The sequence below is a fragment of the Aricia agestis genome, chromosome 17 (assembly GCF_905147365.1).
Source record: "Aricia agestis chromosome 17, ilAriAges1.1, whole genome shotgun sequence".
NCBI lineage: Eukaryota > Metazoa > Arthropoda > Insecta > Lepidoptera > Lycaenidae > Aricia > Aricia agestis.
Window position 1 is genome coordinate 6,260,226 of NC_056422.1, and position 22,214 is coordinate 6,282,439.

Below are 22,214 nucleotides of genomic sequence, written 5' to 3' on the forward strand. Positions count from 1 at the left end.
GAAATTTCTAATCCAATATCTTTCCTTTGGCAGAACACTAACTTTAATAAAGTATTAATTAAAAAAAAAAACAATTTGGCTACTACACTACTTTACTGCATATTACATAATATATTTGCGTAACACTTCGAGTCTAAATACTAAGTATATAGAATAGTTTTTATCATTTTAAACTAATATCTACGCAACTAAGTTTCGGGTAACAAATATTTGTTTAAATTTAACTGTAAGATTTACACGTTATAAAATATCGTGTTAAATTTTTGTTAAGTAGATAAATGATTATTGTATCTGACTCGGGAACACCGATTGACTAATGAAAGTATTTTTTGTTTGACACAATTCTTTCATCGTTAAATTAATGTAACCTACATACATACCTACATTAAATTAATATGATATCTAATATTTATGGGATATGCAATAGTGCTGTTGTCAACAAAGTATCTGTCACCGTAAAGAAAATGAAATTATGATCAAAATAATTATGTTTGACCACTATTTCATTTGAACTTTGAAAAGAAACGAGTAATTTTAGTATAGAATGAAATTTTTAATAATTATTAGATTACAATGACATTTTTGCACGTTATTCTTTCATCACAATTTTTTTTAATTTTTGTTCGACGTTAAATACTAAGGCCCACTTGCGCCAGACTGGGTTAACACGCTTAACTCTGAGTTAAATTATACTTCGAATTTAAATTCACATCGTGTCTTGCACCACCAAGAGTTAGGAGTTAACCTCGAGTTAATTTTTTAAATTTTTAGCCCACCGGTGTCGGAGGATTAAATCAACTAACTCTGGGTTAGTAATATCAAAACTGAGATTTTTCGGTTATGACTTATGTACTTTGTTGTGTTCAGTAATAGGTACCGATTTTATTTTGTGTTTAACCATGATAAATGATCAGTGGTGGTTATCTGATGATGATGAAGAAATTATCGAATACATTAGTTCGGACTCGTATTACAGAAGGATTGTAGAACGGACCGATCTGTTTAGGGTCCCGTATTTACTCACAAAGAGACAAAGATTTCCATCGAAGATTTCGCCTAGAAAAAGAAACTGTTCTCTTTTTATTAAATAAAATTGAATATACAAATGAGCATAAAAAGTAATTCCCTACCAAAGTTTAATAATAATATCATTGAATTAGTGCGTCTTTAGTGAACTCCTTTATAAAAAGGTAGACTAGATAAACATTGGACACAAGTGTTTCTTCCCAATTTTTATCATTTTCCGCTTAATTTATTATTATATTAATTTCCGCACAAAATATCACAATTCACAACACAATGCGACATAGAACCACGTGTCATTTCAAATCTGACATAAGGAGATAGCCTTATTTAAAGTACTGTGGAGCGAGAGAGAGCAGTACACTTAAATTGTTCAGCAATCGCTCTATCATATTTGGCTGGATGTAAAAAGAATGAATGAACATGACATAAGCCCGGGTTAGTTGACTCTGGGATAAATTCTTCTGGTGCAATATGTAGTATGAGTTAAAAATTATAAACGTTAACACTGAGTTATTAAGCCCCGGGTTATTTATTTTACTTAAAGTTTTGGCGCAAGTGGGCCTTAGACGTATATTATTACTTATTTAATTAATTTGAAAAGTGAAATTTGTAGAGAAAGATAGGTACTGACAAATCCTTTTTCAGGAGCTCATAGAAACATGTACAAAAAAAAGGATTGTTACTATTTCAGAGCTGAAAATCAAATAAAATCAAAATCAAAATATTTATTTCCAAATAGGTTAACAAAGTTAACACTTTTAGAACGTCGCGTCTACAATATGAGCAACCGGCAGTATAGTATAAACTGCCGCACTCAGATTGGAATATTAATTATAATTACTTAACTGTATTTTAGTAGGTATACACTATACATTATCTGTCAAACTCCTCATTAAATTAAAGTTTATTTATTTATTTAGCCTCATTTATTATTTCTTATTATTATTCCTTAATTATTACAATATGCATACATGATAATATTATAAAATTACAGTGTTTTAATTGTTTTAATACATTTTCTAATTAAGTACATATTTATGAACAATTCAAATATTATTAGCAAAAAAATTTAGTAACATTATATTATGGATTAATATTGTCATTCATTAATTTATTAAACTATTAGATTATTAGTTTTTAAGGACGTCTCTACGAGTACAGGCCTCCTCCATACTTTGCCATGCATCTCTATCATTTGCCTTAGTCATCCAGTCTTTTCTGGCTATTTTTATTATATCGTCCATCCATCTTGTTAAAATTCAAATTAAAGTTTAATCATTATTAAATGTCTCGGAGTGTGGCAGTTAGCCTGCCATATATTTTCAGTTTTCCGCCGCAAAAGTCTTGCACATTTGTTCACCTGCAAAAGTGGTCCCATTATGACGTTGTTCAAGTTAATTGTTTCACCTGCGCTTATCACTTCGAATATTTTAACGTAAACTGTTGATAGCCAATTTCGGTAATAACATGTTTATAAAAGTCAAGTAAAAATTATACACTACACTCTTAAAGTAATTTTTTATGCAAATATTGTGTTAAATGCCATCAGGTGTGACAAATATCTTAATATTGAGACATTTTGTTTGCGCGTTTTACAGACAATTTAGGGATGTAAACTTGCATAAATTCTTATAATTTTGATAATATAATAAATTACATATTATGTAACTAATAAACTGGCAATTATTAATCTACTTAATATTATAAAAATACTGTTAAGTAATCAATAAATAAAAAAAAAATTTTTTTCCGTAACGTAGCGCGTAGGTTTCAAAATTATTTAATATCACATTATTCGTCATTACTCATATTTTGTCTTCACGGTTGTCAAAACATTTATTTACTTTTACATAAAAACCAGATCACCATGACAACCTGAACTTCAATTGTGTGCATATGTAGCATATATACGACATATTATGCACACCCACCGGAAACAGATGAAATGTAAAAAGTAGGCGAAGGCAGACATCAAAACAAGTACATAGAGATCAGTAATAGCCCCTTTACAGGCTGTAACAAAACTAAGCTATAATACTTTATGGCGTTTGTGTTCCTTATTAATAGAGTACATTGTGAAAGTAGCAGCGCTACGAAAGAGCAATTTTTTTAGGATTTGTATGAGCAAGCAAGTCAGGGATTTTCCCATACAAAAGTAACACTTTCAGCGCTGGGCCTCCATATAGGGTCCTCCAGGGACCTCTATATAGGGTCTAATAAACACCCTAAAGTATCACTTAGTTTTGTTACACCTTGTATACGCGGCCGATCGATCCGACCAAACTGATCGCAGGCCGACCTGACCTAACTAAATATTTATACTTGGGTGTGTAAAGCTCAATTGGCGTAGAGCTACTACGCCGCCGTTGCAAAAAAAGTTTATTTTTTTAACCGACTTCCAAAAAGGAGGAGAATATAATATGTTCGTCTGTGTCCATTATATATTTTTTGTATGTTCAACGATTACTCCGCCGTTTGTGAACCGATTTTCAAAATTTTTTTTTGTTGCATAGGGTTTAACCTCAATTTTATAACAACGTGTTTGTAGGAACTCTTGGTCATGGTAATCTACTTTCTTAATCGAAAGTATATCTCTCTGACACCGCTGAACCGATTTTGATGAAAATTTTGTATGATGATTAATAAATTCCCAATAAAGGACATGGAATATTATCTCGTAAAATGTATGATTACGAGCAATATCTTGTATTTACCAAAGATAGCGGTTTTCATTGCGACTTTTATTTTATCTGACGGCATATAAAAATAACAGCTGTCTATCTTATAAGTTATAAGACATTATTCAAAGTGAATTCGCAATTGAAAACTATTAATAGTAATTGGCGAGTTGCCGGATTGTTATAATTGATCACCAACTTGATCTTGAATATTTGTTCACTTGACTGAAACTAAATTGGAGCACTTTAGGTCATTCAAAGAATTAATCATTTGTGTTAAATTTTGGCAATACCTGATGCAGCTGCAGCGTAGCTAAACCTCAAGAACAATACAACTACAAAAAAAATCTAGGTACCTAACTGGTAAATCAGAAAGTGAATATGATGATGGTGATGATGATTATTATGATGATGATGAATGCTAAAAACAGTCTAGATTTAAATCTAGACCCATGTAGAATGTAGATCAATATCCATGAATTCACAAACACTATCACAGATACCTCTATGAAACTCTGTTTTGTCTAATGGAGTTGGAAATAGAAGGCATAACGTTGTTAAGCCAACCTGATGGTTGGTTTGAAAAGCAAGCCAACAATTTTAATTTGAAATAGATTTTTCGTTGTTTGTTCTTTTACAGCAATATAAACGTAAACATAACGACGCTATTTTAACAGAAGTAGAAAGAAACCACAAAACGATTCCCAAAAATCGCTATAAGGGGGATTGCAGACGGCACACTTTTTGTGTGATCGAGTCTGCGGCGCACATACAGTCGGCATGGCGCGGCCATGCAGACTTTATGTGCGCCGCAGACTCGATCACATAAAAAGTGTGCCGTCTGCGATCTCCCTATGTTTCAATCTAACAATCACAATACAAGGATAGATAAACTTGAAACAAACGCAACGAATAAGTGGTTCCAATTCCTTGAACAGATTTCAGAAGTTATTACGCAAGCAGATAACTTTATTTTCAACGTAAATAAGATTACAGAACTATTTTAAAGTCGTCTCCATATTAAAAATCTGATAAGATACCCCGTACCGTCAGTAGATAGGTTTAAGATTAGATAGGGATCATGTGCGCGGATCAGGTGATCCGTTTGAGAATACTTACGCGCGTCGAACAGAGATGTAGCATTGAACTGATAAGCCAGCAATGGTTATCGTGCGTAAAATTATCATCGTCATCATTCCTTTTTTTTAAAAGACATCTTATTTGAATTTTTTTATGTCCTTGACGTAAATTTTAGGCTGACTACGAAAATGGAGGTGGTTATAATAAGGTCAGCTGCACCCAGCCACAATTTAGAGATATTTTGATATGACTATTCGCTTATAGTAAAGCAACTTGTACGATTTTTTATTTTATCATACTTTGTAAGTTCTAAGTTCTATTTTAAATAAATTCGCGAAAAAACATAATATAATCCCAGGTTTTATATTTCTTAAACTTTTAATTGCCAGTAAAAATTGAAGACGGCTCTCTATATTTTTAACTAAGTGAGCAACATAATATTATGAGAAGAAAGCTTTTCATTAGGTATCTAGACTAATGGAGCTATGTTCTATAGTTTAGGTAAAATGATGCATACGTAGCTGGAGGGTGGTACAAGGATATTTTAATGTATTGGCATCCATGATTGTCATTTGACATAGGAACACGTCATCACGTCATTTCGGCCAGATGCAAAATTATACTTAAAGACATTTTCAGGATGGCGTTAGGGTTAAACAGTTGAACTCTACATTTTAGGTTGATTCAGACCGCAACGCAACGTGTAGATGCATTTATAAATTTATATGGATTTGACAGATTCGCAAGACGTCTCACGCAATTGAAATCTGTCAAATTCATATTTTATGCCGCGCCGCGTCTCGCGTCGCTTCGTCGCGTTGCGGTCTGAATTGACCCTTAGGGGCGTAATAGTTCTAGGTAACTGTTTTTAAAACAGGCTTGTAGGTCTGATAAGCAATTACAATAATGAATAGGATATTTTTTTTGACGAGAAACGTCACTTTAATTCTGCAATTCTTTATAACCATGCCTACAATTATCATTGCTTTGTCATCGTCACAGTATCGGTTTACATGTTTCCATGAACACGTAATTTTTAAAATCAGATTAGTTCTTCATAATTTTTTACATCTTCTACATAATATGTACATAATTGATAATAATTATTGTGGTCTAATTTCTAATAATAGACATTCTTTATCTTTCGGCAGATATAATGACCGATTACAGCAATCGTATCATCCGCAGTGATTAGATTATAATTAATAAACAATTTTTATTTGTATGTTGATTATGAAGTCTTGAACCAAATTCCAATTGAGTGTATGTCATTCAGAAATATTTTAGCGGAGAGATCTTGGCAATTCAAATGTAAAATAACTCTATTAATTACAGAAGTGACGAATTCTATTATAATTATATTCGTCCCTATAATTTCTATAATCGAAAGGCGCAAACAAGTAAAAATGTTATACTTGGTACTTACATGGTCCTTACTAAGTAGTAAACAATAATTTAATATTATTAAAAAAATTGTTACTGGATTCCGACACTCATATTTTATTAAAAAAAAAAACTTTTTATGACAATAAATAAAACTTACACAATACGGTAGCCGGCAGCGGATAAATTAAGAAGTTTGAGCGTATTATTTGCACAACTTTCAAATGAATTCTTTGATGAGCGTGCACCGGCGCGTTATCACAACAAACAAATGAAGCATTTCCAAAATAGTAATTGATAATGTTGCAGGTGGCGAGAGCGGCGCGCGGGGCTAGCGGCCACGCCGGGATAGTAGCACGCGCGACACCGCCCGCGACGCACGACACCGCCGCGACCACTGTTCCCCCCTCCCCCCCCAAACCGAGTGAATGCGGGTCTGCTTCGACACCCTCTGCTTCGGATCGTCACAGCGAGCGGCTGCTGACGATGAACCCAGGACCGTAGTGCAGACTTTAACCGTGGCCCCAACTGTCAATGGTGATAGACGTGCATTGGACGAAACGTACCGCGAGAACGGAACTATGGGGACTCCCAGTGCTAACGCCGACGAGAACTGCGCGAACGCGGCCGTGTCGAACGACATGCAGCCGCTGGTGGAGAGGATCAGGGAGCTGGAGGCTCTCCTGAGGAAGCGCGACCAGGAGATGTCGGAGCTGCGCTCGCAGCTGGACAAGCTGCAGAGCGTGTTCCCCTACCAGCAGTACGCCAGGTCCCGCGGGCCGCGCAAGCAGCGCGCCCAGGGTATCTCCGCGGAGCCGCAGACCAGCTCCTCACTCCAGGACCTGGCCCACCAGACCTTCCCCGTCTACGACAAGAGCGAAACGTGAGTTATCTCTATCTTATCGTAAGGCACTCGAAACGTCGCGATACTGGATGTAAATTTTCCACATGTATCGACAGGTTAGCTATGTCGATTGTTTAACATTAGTGGCGAATTAGCGATATCTATTATCTACATAAGTGGTCGGACATAAACTACACGCTTGAATGCTTTTAATTGTTACAAAACTATCTTTAATGATCGCTTATCAAATAATATATTCAAATTGAATACTCTTTGTACAGAGAAAAACATGATTTCGGAAAGAGTTAATTTTATGTTTACGTATTTCTACCGTCTTCGTTCATTGAAAAAGTTGCGATTCTTATGAATAAATATGATAGAAGTCGGTTAAAAAGTAGATTTTTAGATGAACACGGCACATTTTGATACAAGCGAAAATCTGAGACTCTACATTTCTTTATAGTAGGGGAGGGGGATCTGATTTCTAGACCATGATAACTAGACACATGTCGGAAACCTATACAAGCTTAATCTGACACGCTCGAGCTTGTCCCAAAATCCCCTCTCCCCAACTATTACTCTTACATGCTCTACAATTAAATACTACGTTTAACTATTTTAACTATTCTAATTTTCTATGCAACTCCTTTAAACCGTTTAATAATTATTAATATTATATTTCACTTTAAGCATCGTAAATAAATAAATAAATAACAGTAATCGTTTTTAGCCATTAAAATTCAATTAGATGCAAAATACCTTAATAAAACATAACCAACAATGAATTATCATTATTTATTTTGTGTAGAGAATCTACCAATAAAATACTTCAATCTAATAGTACGTTACAACTTACATTATACATTTTGTTTTTAAACTTGTTTAAATACATTATGCACAATTTATAAATCAATCTTAACAATATAGCCCAATTCTCATATAAGCCAATTAACAAGTCGCTAGATTTAGCACTAAAGTAATTTATAACGTAATCTAGTTTAATACTCCACATGTTGTAAATCGTTATAGTCTAATCTCTACCAAATACGATTAAAACTTATTTAAGTATAAAACAATAATAAAGCAATAAATTTATGTTATATTCATACATCTCTACATACATTATGTTTATCTTTCTCTTAAGGGGGCGACTAACCCTAAAGTGTCAATTTTATAATTCATTTTTATACTTGAAAATAAGCCCCGATTTATTTCATTTTCTAAAATTAGATACTACATTATATTTCCGAGAATTTGATCTGAGCAAAAACACGATATCTTAAAATTTTCTCGATAGAAAAAAATCACAAAGATGCATCTAATTTTCACAAATTTTTCATTTATTGTCATAACCGTGCATTGAACTAAGTTAATATTTTAACACATTGTATAAAATTCTATCATTGAGAAATCGACCTAGCGGATTTTTAAAATGTTGTATATTTATCGAGTTATTAAGAAAAAACTAATTTGGCGATGAATCTGCATATGAAAGACGGGCGTGAGTGTGAAGAGAGAAGGACGATGTTTGAATTTTTGGGTTAGTCGCCCTCTTAATATTATATTGGTATCGGGCTTTGACGAGTAAACGATCCTCTTTAATAGATGTTTATTTTCCATATTGCCATCTTTGTCTCTCAAATAGCTAAATCTTAACATATACGAGTAAGACGACAGTAACAAGGATATAACAATTTTTATTAATAGAGAAGAAAGGTTTTCCAGATTAGGGATGAGTGAACGAAAGAGTCAATGTACGTGCAATCCGTACTTCACAAAAACAATTTGTCAATGATTATCACAATCATTTGTTGTAGATTATTCATTAGATCAATTCACAACACTCAAATAATAATCTCGTGACTGCCAATGCCAAATATTAGTACTTTTTACTTAGACGCGCTAACAGATACAGCTAAGATACGTATTTGTATGTATCACACACTTGTATCATGATCATTATTCACGCGGGTAAGCCACTGTTATCGTTCCTGGAAACACTAAGGACCTCTTTGTTTGAAGTTTGGAAATGTAGAGCAAAAAGATCTTACCGGGAGGTAGAGCTCATTATACTTTGTCCAATTTCGAGACTGAAAATATATCTATAACAAAATATATCAAAATCGGTTTAGTGGTTTAGGCGTAAAGAAGTAACAACAAAACAGAAAGCCACACTTTCGTAATAATAATATTAGTTTGGAATAATAAGTATAGATCTTATGGTTCTGGTGCAATTCATGCTTTAAAAATGCTCTTAAGGTGACGCCGCGTTAAAGTAAAAAAACGTGTTGGATATGTTTTAGATTGCTTGGTTTCTATGAAAGGCCGGGCTGGCCTCTCATAGAAAACAAGCAATGGAACAGCAAAAAAATTGGAAAGGGCGTAAGCGACAAAATGGTTTTTGTCGCGTAATTTAAAAACCATCAATACATTTCATATAAGCTATGGGCAAATTGAAGTGTATGCTTGAACCAATAAATCACTCTCCTCTGTTGGCAAAATAGGAATCCCTTTTTTACAGAGGTCTTTTTGATTGATTATTCTGTGTTATAAAAGTTGACCAATGTGTTATGACTTATGCTGTGGATAATTCAAAGACAAAGACATGATGAATATTGACAATGAACTTTAATTTCTTAGCTTTAGTCAATAGTCATTGCTGAAAAAAATCGTTATCGCTACAGGCAAATTATCAAGGCGTCGCCTTAAGCCAATGAAACTCCTAGGAACTTTATTCTGCATATAATTGGCTGGTGCGTGGTCGTAGATAGGAAGTGCATAATACGACATTCTCTACACTCTATCGTTGGTAGTTTCGCTACCGTGTTCTTTGTAGAGAAGTTACTCGTTGCTAGTATAAGGTCTATGTGTTATAAAAACTTCACCTGTTTCGCCAAACTTAGTATTATAATAAATATGATCTTGAATATAAATGTACTATTATTATTCTTCCTTTTGTAATCTCGATATTGTTTTGGAGCCAGTTCATTGTAAGTAATAAAGAATTGTCTCTTTTTAATATTAGTAGGTAGAAATAATTTAGAAGCTACAAATATAATAATTATACCTATAGTAATTATTATTTTTAACAAAAAATTAAAACCGACTTCCAGGGAAAAAACAATAATAATTTCTAATGAACAAAAAGTATTAAATAATTTAATAATTCTTACTCTTTGAAGTGCCTTAGGCATAATTCTCCTAAACCTCAACTATTTCTGTACACAATATCTTCATTATTTTGAAGACGGTACCAGCTAATAATACTGAGTTCTATGACAAAATATTTTTTATATTTAAAACTGGTACCGACTTCAAAATAATGAAGATATTGTGTACAGAAATAGTAGTATCCTCGTTTTTTGGAAGTCGGTTAAAAATATTATAACTGAACGTTAATAGCCGGTGCGTACGCAGATGAAAATTCTGGGAAATGCAACTTTTTGATTTACTAAACGAAACCCTGAGTTAATATTTCAGAAACATAAAATTAATCTTAAAAACTGTAGCATTTAATAACAAAAATTTTAATGTGCAGAAGTTGGCATTTTTCCAAGAATTTGGGGTCAGTGCATAGCGTTGACAGTCGCAATCATTAGCTACAGAAATCAACAAGCAATTTTCCCTGTGGCCGATCTGCTCTACTTTTCAATACCACACACGATGAACTAGAATCGACTAGCAAAAGTTTTCTTTTATTCATATATTGTATTGTATTCTAAAACGAATTTACATTGAATACTCTGACGGACCGATTTTCATGATATAAGAGTAATTTAATCAAAAGCAGATGACGAACAAAGTATGAATTATATTATGTTATTTGGTTGATTGTGTCAATCAATGTTACGCGTGTTCCAACTTTCTACTTTTGTGGGATTGGCATTATCTGACAAAATTACTAATCCTGCAAAAATTCCGTATACAAACTTTATACTATTTTTTTAAAACTACAATAATTATTGTTACTTTTCTATTAATATTATAGTTTTATAAATATGATCGCCAAATCGTGGCAAATTAAGTGCAAAACACATAGCAATGCCTCTTTTTATATTAGCCAGGTCCAAACAAAATATATTGTGATAGGTCAGTAACCCTGCTTTTGGCATTCCCCCTTATATTTGGATATAAAAGCAATTATATAGCTAACGACTTCTGCTTTTAGAAATCTATATGGGTTTACTTTGGGCGTGCAAAGACAAATAATAATAGAAATGGAAATCGAGCGAAAAGTTTGGTCATTAAGTACAATATATTTGTCATATCTCAGCGCTGCTACTTTCACAATTATCTCAAGGGACACATAATATTATCACTAAGTTTTGTTACAACCTGTATATAAAGTACACTATTTTTTACTACGAGAAATGCGTTACGCATTCCCGACAACCGGGGGAAAACCGCCAGAATATGTGGGACTCCCCGGGTGTTGCGGTAGAGAACCCGGGCTTACCCACTAAAACCCATCGTGCATCATTTCCGCCGATTACTGAAACCGTGGATTAAATTTATTTCTCTCAGTCGGTCTTTTTATTTAAGTATTCTGTATTCGTACTTACTACCTCATGAGGTGATATTAATATATTCAACTTAGGGGCTAGGGCTGACTTCTGAATCTGAGCTTTTTATTTGACACTATCGTCGTTCATCTTACACAGCAATATAGGATTTTTTACAAAATATTTCAGCTATCTTATCTCACATAGGGATAGATACTATTAATAGATAGTTCAATAAATTGACGATAACAATGATATTCTGCTAAAACTGAACTATCAAACAATTTTGCCGAAATGTTTTCGTATTGCGTGAAATGCTATTACTACAATAAAATTAATATAATGTTTCATTGCTATATTTTTTAGAGCGTCCGTGGCCTAATGGGTAGACCTTTGGTTCGCACTCTTAGAGGGTGCAGGTTCGAAGCCGGGTGGAGGCGTATACTAATGAGCATACGGTGAAGGAAAAATCGTGAGGAAACCCGCACATAGTTGGTCCTAGACGTATTGACTGGTTCTTTCCACTGGACTAGGCCGACTATGTTGCGAGAATGCCATATGCGCTTGGGTAACCATACGGACATTTAAAAATATTGTCTCAGGGACTACTTATTTGAGGAGTCGTGACGTCGCTCTGAAAATATTGTATAAATCATCCACAACGGATGTAAAGGCCTATAGTTTTTGCTATATTTTGTAAACAAAAACCTTACTCTCTAGGTATATGTCTTAACGAAACCGCATAAAAACTGCATGCGTAATTTTGATATATTATAGGTGCCTGTCCTAAAATATATTCAAAGAAATTATAGACCTGTGTCTGCGTAGGCAAAACACGGTAATATTATAGTATTTATGAACGGTTTATAATTTATACTATACAAGTCATATAATTCTGATAAAACATTTTCTTTATATAAAGCAAATTTGGTACAATAATAATATTATAATGTAGAGTTATAATAGTTAAGCGATTAAGAAGTTAAAAATAGCTGTTATCTAGGAAATAAGGTGATAAAAAGATGCAATGAGTTTGTGATAATTTTAACGAGTATTTGCTTTGGTCTTAAGATAAAAGTTGCAGTATTTTTACACAATGTCTTTCTTTATAGTCGTTGAAATCACTAACTAGTTAAAATTGCTATTGACGAGAAAAATAGAATACTTATAATAAAACATTCTTAGAGTTTTTACAGGTATCTAAATAAAGTTGTTATAAATATATTGAATTCCTCAACAAAATTAAGAGGAAACATGTTAATTTTAACCAAAATCATATTTGCTATTGATTATACTGTAGGCAGTAGGATCACAGTTGCAATTCATGTTGCATACACTACTTCCATGTTCTCATAATTTCACCGAATATACAATATACTTAGTTACTAGATGACACCCGAAACTTCGTTGCACTAAAATTCGTTTATCGCGCGGGATCCGTATATTTTTCAGGGATTTTCAAGGAATCAAAGTAGGGGGAAGTCCCTTAAAGCCGGACGGCACCAGTGTCGGACACTAGTAATATTTTGATAATTTAAAACGCGGTGGCTTGAAAGACGTGTGAGAGGAGTGCGGGGGACGGTTTCAACGCCGGACCTCATAGGGCAGCAGGCCACTGGCCCACGAGTGTAAGCTAGAGAGGGTTTTTGTTTGTGTTGGCCGGAAAACGATGCACCGCATAAGATTCAGGTAACTATCAAGCTTTTGGTTTTTTATATACTACTATGCTACGTTCTCTTATACACAAAACATGACATCATATTCCATGTAATCTAAAAAAAATATCAACTTTTATAGTAGTATTTGTATGAATTGCATTAATTTTTGACGTTCTCGTCCCCTAGTACCGGACAAGGGCATTTCTCCCAGTACCGGACACGAACATGCTCCTTAGGTATTTTATTTTAATTGATATTTTTAACCTAAAATAATTTATTGAGACTGTGAAAAAGAAAGGACAGTGAGACCCAAAGAACTTACAAGAAGCGATCGATAACGTGTTATCAAAAAATGAGTTTAGAAGACTACGACGAAGATTGGATACAGTGGTCCAACTGTCATGGGTGGGCTCACGACGAGTGTGCAGACATTCCTGAATGCGCAGGTTGCTATATCTGCGCTAGGTGTTTGATTCGCAGATTATGTCCGGCGCTACGGGTTTGACTTGATATGCGTCTGGTACAAGGTGCCACTTTCAGAAACTGATTTATTTTTCACCAAAGTTCAATTTAAGTTCCTAATTATGTTTAAGCAAAAATTGCTGTTTTGTTAGTTTCTATTGATTGTATACTCTGTTACTCTTGAGATCTCATGAATAAAAGTTATTTTTTTATTTTCTATAGTGAACTATTTCCTAAAATCCTTAAGTGTCCGCCACTGGGGGACCTCCCCCTATCTCCATAACAAATTTCAGCAAAATCGGTTCATTGGTTAGGGCGTGAAGAAGTAACAAACCATTAGTATGGATAAAACAAACCGAAATTCATTTAACTATCTTTTTAAAACGTAAAACTGCGGATTTGCTTTCCTTGACAAAATAATCGAATTACATGCTATATTGAATATTTAGAGCGCCATATTTATTGTATCGTAATATTATAAGTTTTAAAACAAGAATCACCACCCAATTTACGACGATATTACAGCAGTTTTACCGCGGCAAAACATATGTAATAACTGTAAATTATATATAAATTACGTATGTTTCCCATTTTATTGTTACGGTTTATGACAATTTGTAAACGAGGAAAGGATTTTTGAGCGCCAAAAATACAATAAAACGTAAACTTCAGGGTTGTTCTCAAATCTCAAGTCTAAAAACCGTATTGTATACAAATATCATCTTGAAATTCCATAACAATGTTTAAAACATTTATTTATTTAAATGAAACACAAAATGTATTGAAAATGTTCAAATAATACAAACAATTGTCAAGACAAGTGCGGTGTGTAGTTTTTATTAAAAAATTCCAGGAATAATATTATGTTTTAAAACAAACAATTCTCTCCATATAGTTAGGTAAAAATGTTTTATTTTGTTTACGGTAAATGTTGAACTATGATAACCCCTTCGCCTTGTGATCTACTTATCAAGGTTGTCTACTAGTTTTTATTATTCGCGACACGTTTTAAAAACTTTTAAATTGTTCTCAAGACCTTAATTGTAATTCTGCTTAAAGTCCTTGGAGACCTTAAGCACTTTAGGAGATGGCGTAAATGAATATAAAATGTCATCTTACTATCATGTTTGTTGCTATCTTACCAGTTTTTTTCATGATCAAGTTGTACAAAAGATAGTGAATTTTTATAAAGGAATTTTCAGGTTGCAATGTGTGTCAAACTCATTGCAACCTGAAAATCTGAAAAGTTTATTGTGGTACATGCTCGAGCCTCCTAGAAAGTTCCCACACTTGTTTACTTGTTTACGTGTATCGGGAACTTTCTGGAGTTCGTCTCGCCATATAAAAAGTGTTATATTAACTAAATATATTAATATTTGGCAATAATTAGTTATTTACGTGTAGTAAACATTGATGCAAATATATAAGACGTACTTTGTGGCATATAGGGCGCTTGCCTATACAAATCACAAAAATGTTCTTTCAGCACTGCAACTTTCACAGTGAACTCTATTTATATAAGGCACACATACACATCCTGAAGTATTGCTACTTAGTTTTGTTACACCCTGTACACTTCAGACTATAAATTATAATAGTACCTATATATTTTAAAAATGTAAAACCGACTTCAAAACAAAATTGTACGTAATTGAGAATTAAAATTGCCTTATCTCAAAAACTACTGAACCGATTTTGATGAAACTTAAAGTATTCCCTAAGTTGAAAAATACCGAGTACAACAAAAAAAGAATCACTTAAATCGGACTTCTAGTTCCGGAGATATGCGAACACAAACATAAAAACATACATACATACATACACTTTTGAAATTTGACACATTTGTTCAGACACTGAAATAGACAAACATACTCAAAAATTGGGCAGTTCTGGAAATATCACATACATACGCGTCGAACTTATAACCTCCTTTTTTGAAGTCGGTTAAAAATGCCCGATGGAACTACATTTTTACTAAAATAGTCTGACAACAACTATTCCTTCAGTATTTCTCATTACTGCATAATTGTAATTGAATAGGAAATATGATGGCATACAACAAGATGGGTACTTGGCACGTTAGAGTCAAAGTCTATGACGTGAGTGTTGACCCCGATAGAGTAATAGCTGAGCCAGTCATATTTCATGAATATTACAGGTCCTTATACGAATACTAGTAGTTCTACTATTTTGAATTAGAAACACGGCTCCGCCCAAGTTTATCCCGCCGTAGTCGTGCAATTTCCTGAGCCAAAAAGTATCATATTATGTGCTTCGTAGTCCACTCTATGTCTTTGCCAATATCAATATCGGTGCAGCAGTTTTGAAGCTGATGCATGATTTATTTACGCGCGGGGTACCGCGAGATTAGAGAGCCGTACATTTTAACGCATTCGCATGTTCATTTAGTAATGTATCAACTAATGATAAAATATAATGTTGTAAAAGTTTTAAAAGTTGTTAGGATCCTACCAGAATCCTACAAGTTCATGAAAGTAAAATATAGAGAGCTTTATCCTTATTACAACTAAAGTAAATATTTGATTTTATCTTAACTTTAATAAATACCACAATTTGTCAAGCGGCAATATATAGGATGACTCAACTCCGCCGAAAGCGAACCTTTACGGTCGGTAAAATGAGCGATATCCATAAAATTCAGACCATCAATTCAATACCACCTACTGTGTTATATCAGCGTAAAATATTTAACTCTTTATCGAGCAAGAAAAGAGCGTATTATTCCCCTGATGGTACCGCCGAATTTTACGCGCAAAGTGTTAAATGTATGGTAATTGGTAGCTTAGTTTTGAGAAGGTACGAGACTGGAATTACTATATTATTTTCTAAACAATGTTAAAACATTAGCCAAGTGCATCAAGAGGAGTCTGAAGTGGTCGCTCTCTTTCTGGTATTAACAATTATAAGCTTTATTCCAAGCAAAGTTATTCAGGAAAAGGATATTTTACACGCCATTTGTTTTGTAGTCTGAAGATAATTGTATGGCTCTATCATTTGTTAAAAGAATAAAATTGTATAACATGTTTAATCGTTCGCAGTTTTTAGTTTATCAAGTTTTATAATAATGTTTTTGTTATTTAATTAATGTATTTCGCGTTGATTATTTGAGTTGTTAAGATAAAGCCGAAGCTTAGAAGCTTGTTTATCTCATGCCGGATGCTGCAGTTGGTTAACAGCTGTTGTTGATAAGAGTGTATGCTCTACACCAGTGGCCCCAACCTTTTTTTCATGCGGGCCACAAACGTGTTCTGTTGTCTAAAGTCTTGGAGTCGCGGGCCGCAACAAAACATTTTAGGGTTAAAAAAAGCGTTCTTCAAAACTAACGATTTAAAAGTGAAAAATAATCACGACTTTCACGACGACTTTACATTATTTTGCCGGTGGTCGTAAATTTTGAAAAAATGGTTTAACATCACGCGGGCCACAAATAAAGTCCCGTCGCGCGGCGGGCCGCGGGTTGGGGATAGCTGCTCTACACATAGCATATTATGTGTTGCAAAACTGTTCGCGATAACTGAGCGGTAATGTTTAAGTAAACTTAAAAATTTAGATAACTCAAGATATAAACACAAGAACTAATATTATAAATAGGATTGTGTCTTTCTGCTATATCACTTGACAGTTTAGTTGTAGAAAAAGCGATTAATCAAACCATTTAAAATACCTATAGTTTGTTACACTAGTTACACACTACTGATTTCGATAAAAGAAGATATTTTGGGTTGCAGGAATGGACACTGGATAATTTAAATAACGGAGAATGTACAGTTACAGCAACATAATCGGTGGTATGTTGCAGAATTGCTATAATTCTACTTACTAGGATTAAAGATTCTACTACATAAGAGGGAATAGGGCAATAGGGGAGGGTAGGGAAGGGAAGGGAATAGGCTAGGGTACGGAAGGGAATAGGGTAGGGGATTGGATAATATTAGAAATGGATTAAAGATTCTACTACATAGGAGGGGGGGGGAGATGTAAAGCTATGCAATAGCTTAAAAACGGCATTTAATTAGTTTTTTTGTGTTTAAGCTCTTTTCATTTTTTTTATGAAATAAGGGGGCAAACGAGCAAACGGGTCACCTGATGGAAAGCAACTTCCGTCGCCCACGGACACTCGCAGCATCAGAAGAGCTGCAAGTGCCGGCCTTTTAAGAGGGAATAGGGTAATAGGGAAGGGTAGGGAAGGGAAGGGAAGGGAATAGGGTAGGGGATTGGGCCTCCGTTAAACTCACTCACTCGGCGAAACACAGCGCAAGCGCTGTTTCACGCCCGTTTTCTGTGAGAACGTGGTATTTCTCCGGTCGAGCCGGCCCATTCGTGCCGAAGCATGGCTCTCCCACGTCTAAAATATCTCATTGCATTGCCTCTCTATTTCCTGTAGCGGAATAGATCCATACGATAAGCTCTATTTACCTGGCAGAGGGTCATCCACACGTGCCATTAGCGTGTGTATTGTCAAAACTCGGTTCAAGGCATCGATAACCTTCCGTCGTCCTTATCGCCCGTATGTTAGACAACTTTGGGCCCACTGCCTTGAGGTTACCGCGTTTGTGTGTTTTGGTGTTTACAAGAAGCCGTGCGTTGAATAAAGATTAGCTGAGATGCGTAGATAAACTATTTTTGTACAAAAAATAGAATATTTAGACAGTAAAAATACGCGAGCACAAACTGACAGATGACAAACTACGCCTTGTTACGCCTGTGTGTGACGAAGGTGTAGTTATTCATGCATGTAGTGTGAATTGTTGTGTGAACGCGCACTACATGTATTAAGAGGATTCCACACCGCCCTTTTTTCCATACAAACGTTGTCCCCTGTTTCCTCCCTGGATAATGCTAGTAGAGTTATAATTTTTTTCTTGAATATCTACGGCCACTAATACAATGTCCCTATGTTTTCTTTTTTTTCATAATTTAATTATTAAATAAGATATAAACGTTCAAAAACCCAAAAAAATGGCCAGATTTTCCGCTGTGTTCAAACGTCCAGAAAACAGATTTGGCTAAATTATACAAAAAAAGCAAAACATCGGAACACAGCTCAAGTCTTTTTTTAATCTTTAATGAAAAAAGTACTTAAATCGGTTAAGTTTTGGAGAAGGAATCAGGGGACAACAGAAAATCCAGAAAATCAACAATCGTTGATTTTCTGGATTTTCTGCAGTTGTCTCTATCGCGTTCTGCGGTATAGGCTTGAGGTAAGGGAGACAGCTATAGATATTACACGTACTTTTTTTTCATTTCTCTAGCCCCTGTGGTATCCTCTTAAATCTAACCTCACTTTTTCACACAAATCTCTGTTAGCAACTTTTTGCTTGAGAACCACACATGGCACTAGTAATTACAAATTCTAGTTAACGTCCTCACAGTAATCAATGACAAAATCTCACACAAAGCATACGATAATGTGTTTTCACTTTTTAAGTGGGAAACAGGCTTTGTCAGACCAACCGCATATTCATATTGATGTGTGTTCAGTATAATTTTCGAATCCTGTAGGCATGTAATTATGATTAAGAGGGCGACTAAACCAAAAATCAAACATCGTCCTTCTCTCTTCACACTCAAGCCGGTCTTTCATATGTCAGGTGAAAAAGATGCGGATTCATCGACAAATTAGTTTTTTCTCAATAACTCGATTAATATACAACATTTAAAAAATCCGCTTGGTCGGTTTCTCAATGATAGAATTTTATACAATGTGTTAAAATATTAACTTATTTCATTGCCCGGTTATGGCAATAAATGAAAAATTCGTGAAAATTAGATGCATCTTTGTGATTTTTTTCTATAGAGAAAATTTTAAGATATCTTGTTTTTGCTCAGATCGAATTCTTAGAAATATAATGTAGTATCTAATTTTAGAAAATGAAACAATTCGGGGCTTATATTCAAGTATAAAAATGAATTATAAAATCGTCAATTTTGGGTTAGTCGCCCCCTTAAGATAAACTTTTACAGGTGTGCGCGACTAAAGGGCAGGTATGCCAAGCTATCTGATTGCAATAAAATTTTACTACTCATTACTTTACGCTATAAGGCTCTACTGGCTCGACCTGTATTTATCGTTACATTTTTATGTAACGTTACACTGTCCAGTTAGTGACATAATATTAAATTGTGTGTCTAATTTGGGATTTGATTTTTATTAATTGTGATGTAGATAGAAACCAAAAAAGTTTCTATTACATTATTGAGCAGTTTTTGGTATCAACTATTATTATTTTTCTGTAAGGAGTAAGGATCATTTGCGATCAGTACATTCTGTGTTTAACGCCCAGATTTTTAACACCATTCTATAATTAAATAGGTAGGTAAGGACGGAAATTAAATAACTTATTTTTTTCATTTCCTTTGCATTTAGTTCGGAATCAAATGTACAAAATGCATTGGAAACTCTCGGGCTTCTTCCGTATACCAATTGTATGTTTTTTTGGTATAGAAAAGACATGATAACACAGATTACAGTGAAGGTCAATGGACATACACAAATAGACTAGCCATGATAATATTTTCGGATTATTTAGACTTTAGATATGCAGCTTGGCCATACTAGCTTATTGCCCTATATCGCCATAAAAAGACGTAATCTTCGCTCCATGCTAAATATACCTCGCCTTAGATCTGATAAGACCGATGGCCACTATTTGAATTTTAAAACTTCGAACAAGCTGCAAATCGTGTTCATGTCAATCATCAGTAATTTATACATTTTGTACAACATGTCAGATTGTGTAGTTTTATTTATGGTTTTATGTTGTCAAGAAAGTTTGTATGTATTTGGATCACTTATTTTTATATATTGGAAGCAAAATAGCAAATTTTGTATTATCACATTACTAGATGATGCCCGCAACTCCGTTGCGCCAAAAGTAATTTATCGCGCGGGAACCGTACATTTTTCCGGGATAAAAAGTATGTCCCATGTCTTTTCCCGAGACCTACCACACAACCGATTTTGTTGAAATTTAAATTTCAACAAAATCGATTGTGTGGTTTGGGCGTGAAGAAGTAACAGACAAACCGACAGACATATAGAAAAACAAACAGACATTTTCACATATTTTATAGTATTAACTATTAAGTATGGATTTATAATACAAAATTTTATGTGACTCGAGCTAGCTTAATAATTATTTTGTAAAATCTTATTTTGGTACTATGAACTATAGTTATCATATTTTATTATACTTAAAATCTTACTAAGCTTACCCTGAAACACCTACCAGCCACCTGACGATAAGGTAAGCACATATTGTCATAATCTAAAGACGACTCTAGAATTGGGGTACTTTGGTTGTGGACACTTTGTGACTCGATGTATCTTGTCAAAAAAATATGATGTAGGTCTTTGTTATAAGTCATAGTATAAAAATATCTACCCAATAGTCAAACTATAAGAAATTCTATAAGTCAATGAACTTTTATCACCGAATTTCGTATATCGTAACACTTGAATTTAAATTCAGGTATGTGATATTGATAAGCCATAAATACCATCGAATGAATATTATGTTATCTGCTTAGAAGTTAGAAAATATAATAAATAATTAGTCCTAAGTAGAAAGTTTATTTTTCCTGGAGTACTTAATAGGGATCTATTCAGTTAAAATGTGGCCCGTGGATACTATTATAACCATGCTAAGATTAACAGTATTTAACGACATCAAAAAGACAGGTCTTTAGTTTAACCTGCATTGAAATATGTATTCTATAGCAGAAATTCTAAAGACGCCTAAATTACACACAATGCGAGTATGTAGGAAAATATAATAATGAGCCAAAGCAGACCTTTGAAACATCTGGACGCTGAGCTTCCTTGCATCACGTTTTTGCATTATTAAGTGTATTTTAAATTCCTTTATGATGAGCAAATAAAGTAAAACTCTTCTCGCTAAACTGCTCCTTGGCGGTTCTCCGTATTGCATTCTTGTGACTTTTAAAGAGGTAAATAAACTAAAGAACAAGATACGCAAAACGACGCGGCGGTGCATTCAACATGAATTGAACTTTATGTACCATCGAGGAAATTGATTCCTAGGCAGTTGACAGACCATCGTCATTTGGTCTGTTCATTTAAAATTTGTGTGGACTGGGTTTGACGTAACGCGACCAAACTACATATCCTACAGGTCCCCCATCTGCCTAGGTATCAACTTCTCTGATTGTACTACACAAGAAGATAGTTCATTAAAATGACAGACTTGCCCGCGGCGTTGGACTGTCCGTTCCAATTTTGAATAACTCATTTAAAAATTGCATCGCATCGTTTCGTCTTGTTGCATTATGAACAGACCCTAAGGCTGTACATTGAGATATTGGCCAGCGGGCGGAAACTTATCTGTCGGCCTGACCTCTGCACGCACGTTTGTTTTTTCAATAATTTTTGCCTCGCCTTTTGTTCATGAGGTATAAATCATTTATATTTCGTGAAAATATGTCCTCTTATTAACTTTTAAATGTTTTGTGTAGAGCATACGACTATAAAGCTATTTATAGCTTAATTTTTATACGGTTGTTTTACGTAAATTGTTATTTCACATGCACTAGCAATGTG

At 34.2% G+C, this 22,214-nt stretch overlaps 1 protein-coding gene across 2 annotated transcripts in view; it reads left to right on the forward strand.

Moving 5' to 3' along the window:
• Positions 1-22,214, forward strand: part of LOC121735255 (cGMP-dependent protein kinase, isozyme 2 forms cD4/T1/T3A/T3B) — a 177,052-nt gene that overhangs the window by 59,056 nt on the left and 95,782 nt on the right. For both annotated transcript variants that reach the window (XM_042126017.1, XM_042126018.1), the window contains exon 2: positions 6,477-7,050. In XM_042126017.1, the coding sequence (XP_041981951.1) occupies positions 6,596-7,050 (455 nt within the window). In that variant the 5' untranslated portion in view covers positions 6,477-6,595. The remainder of the gene's footprint in view (positions 1-6,476; positions 7,051-22,214) is intronic.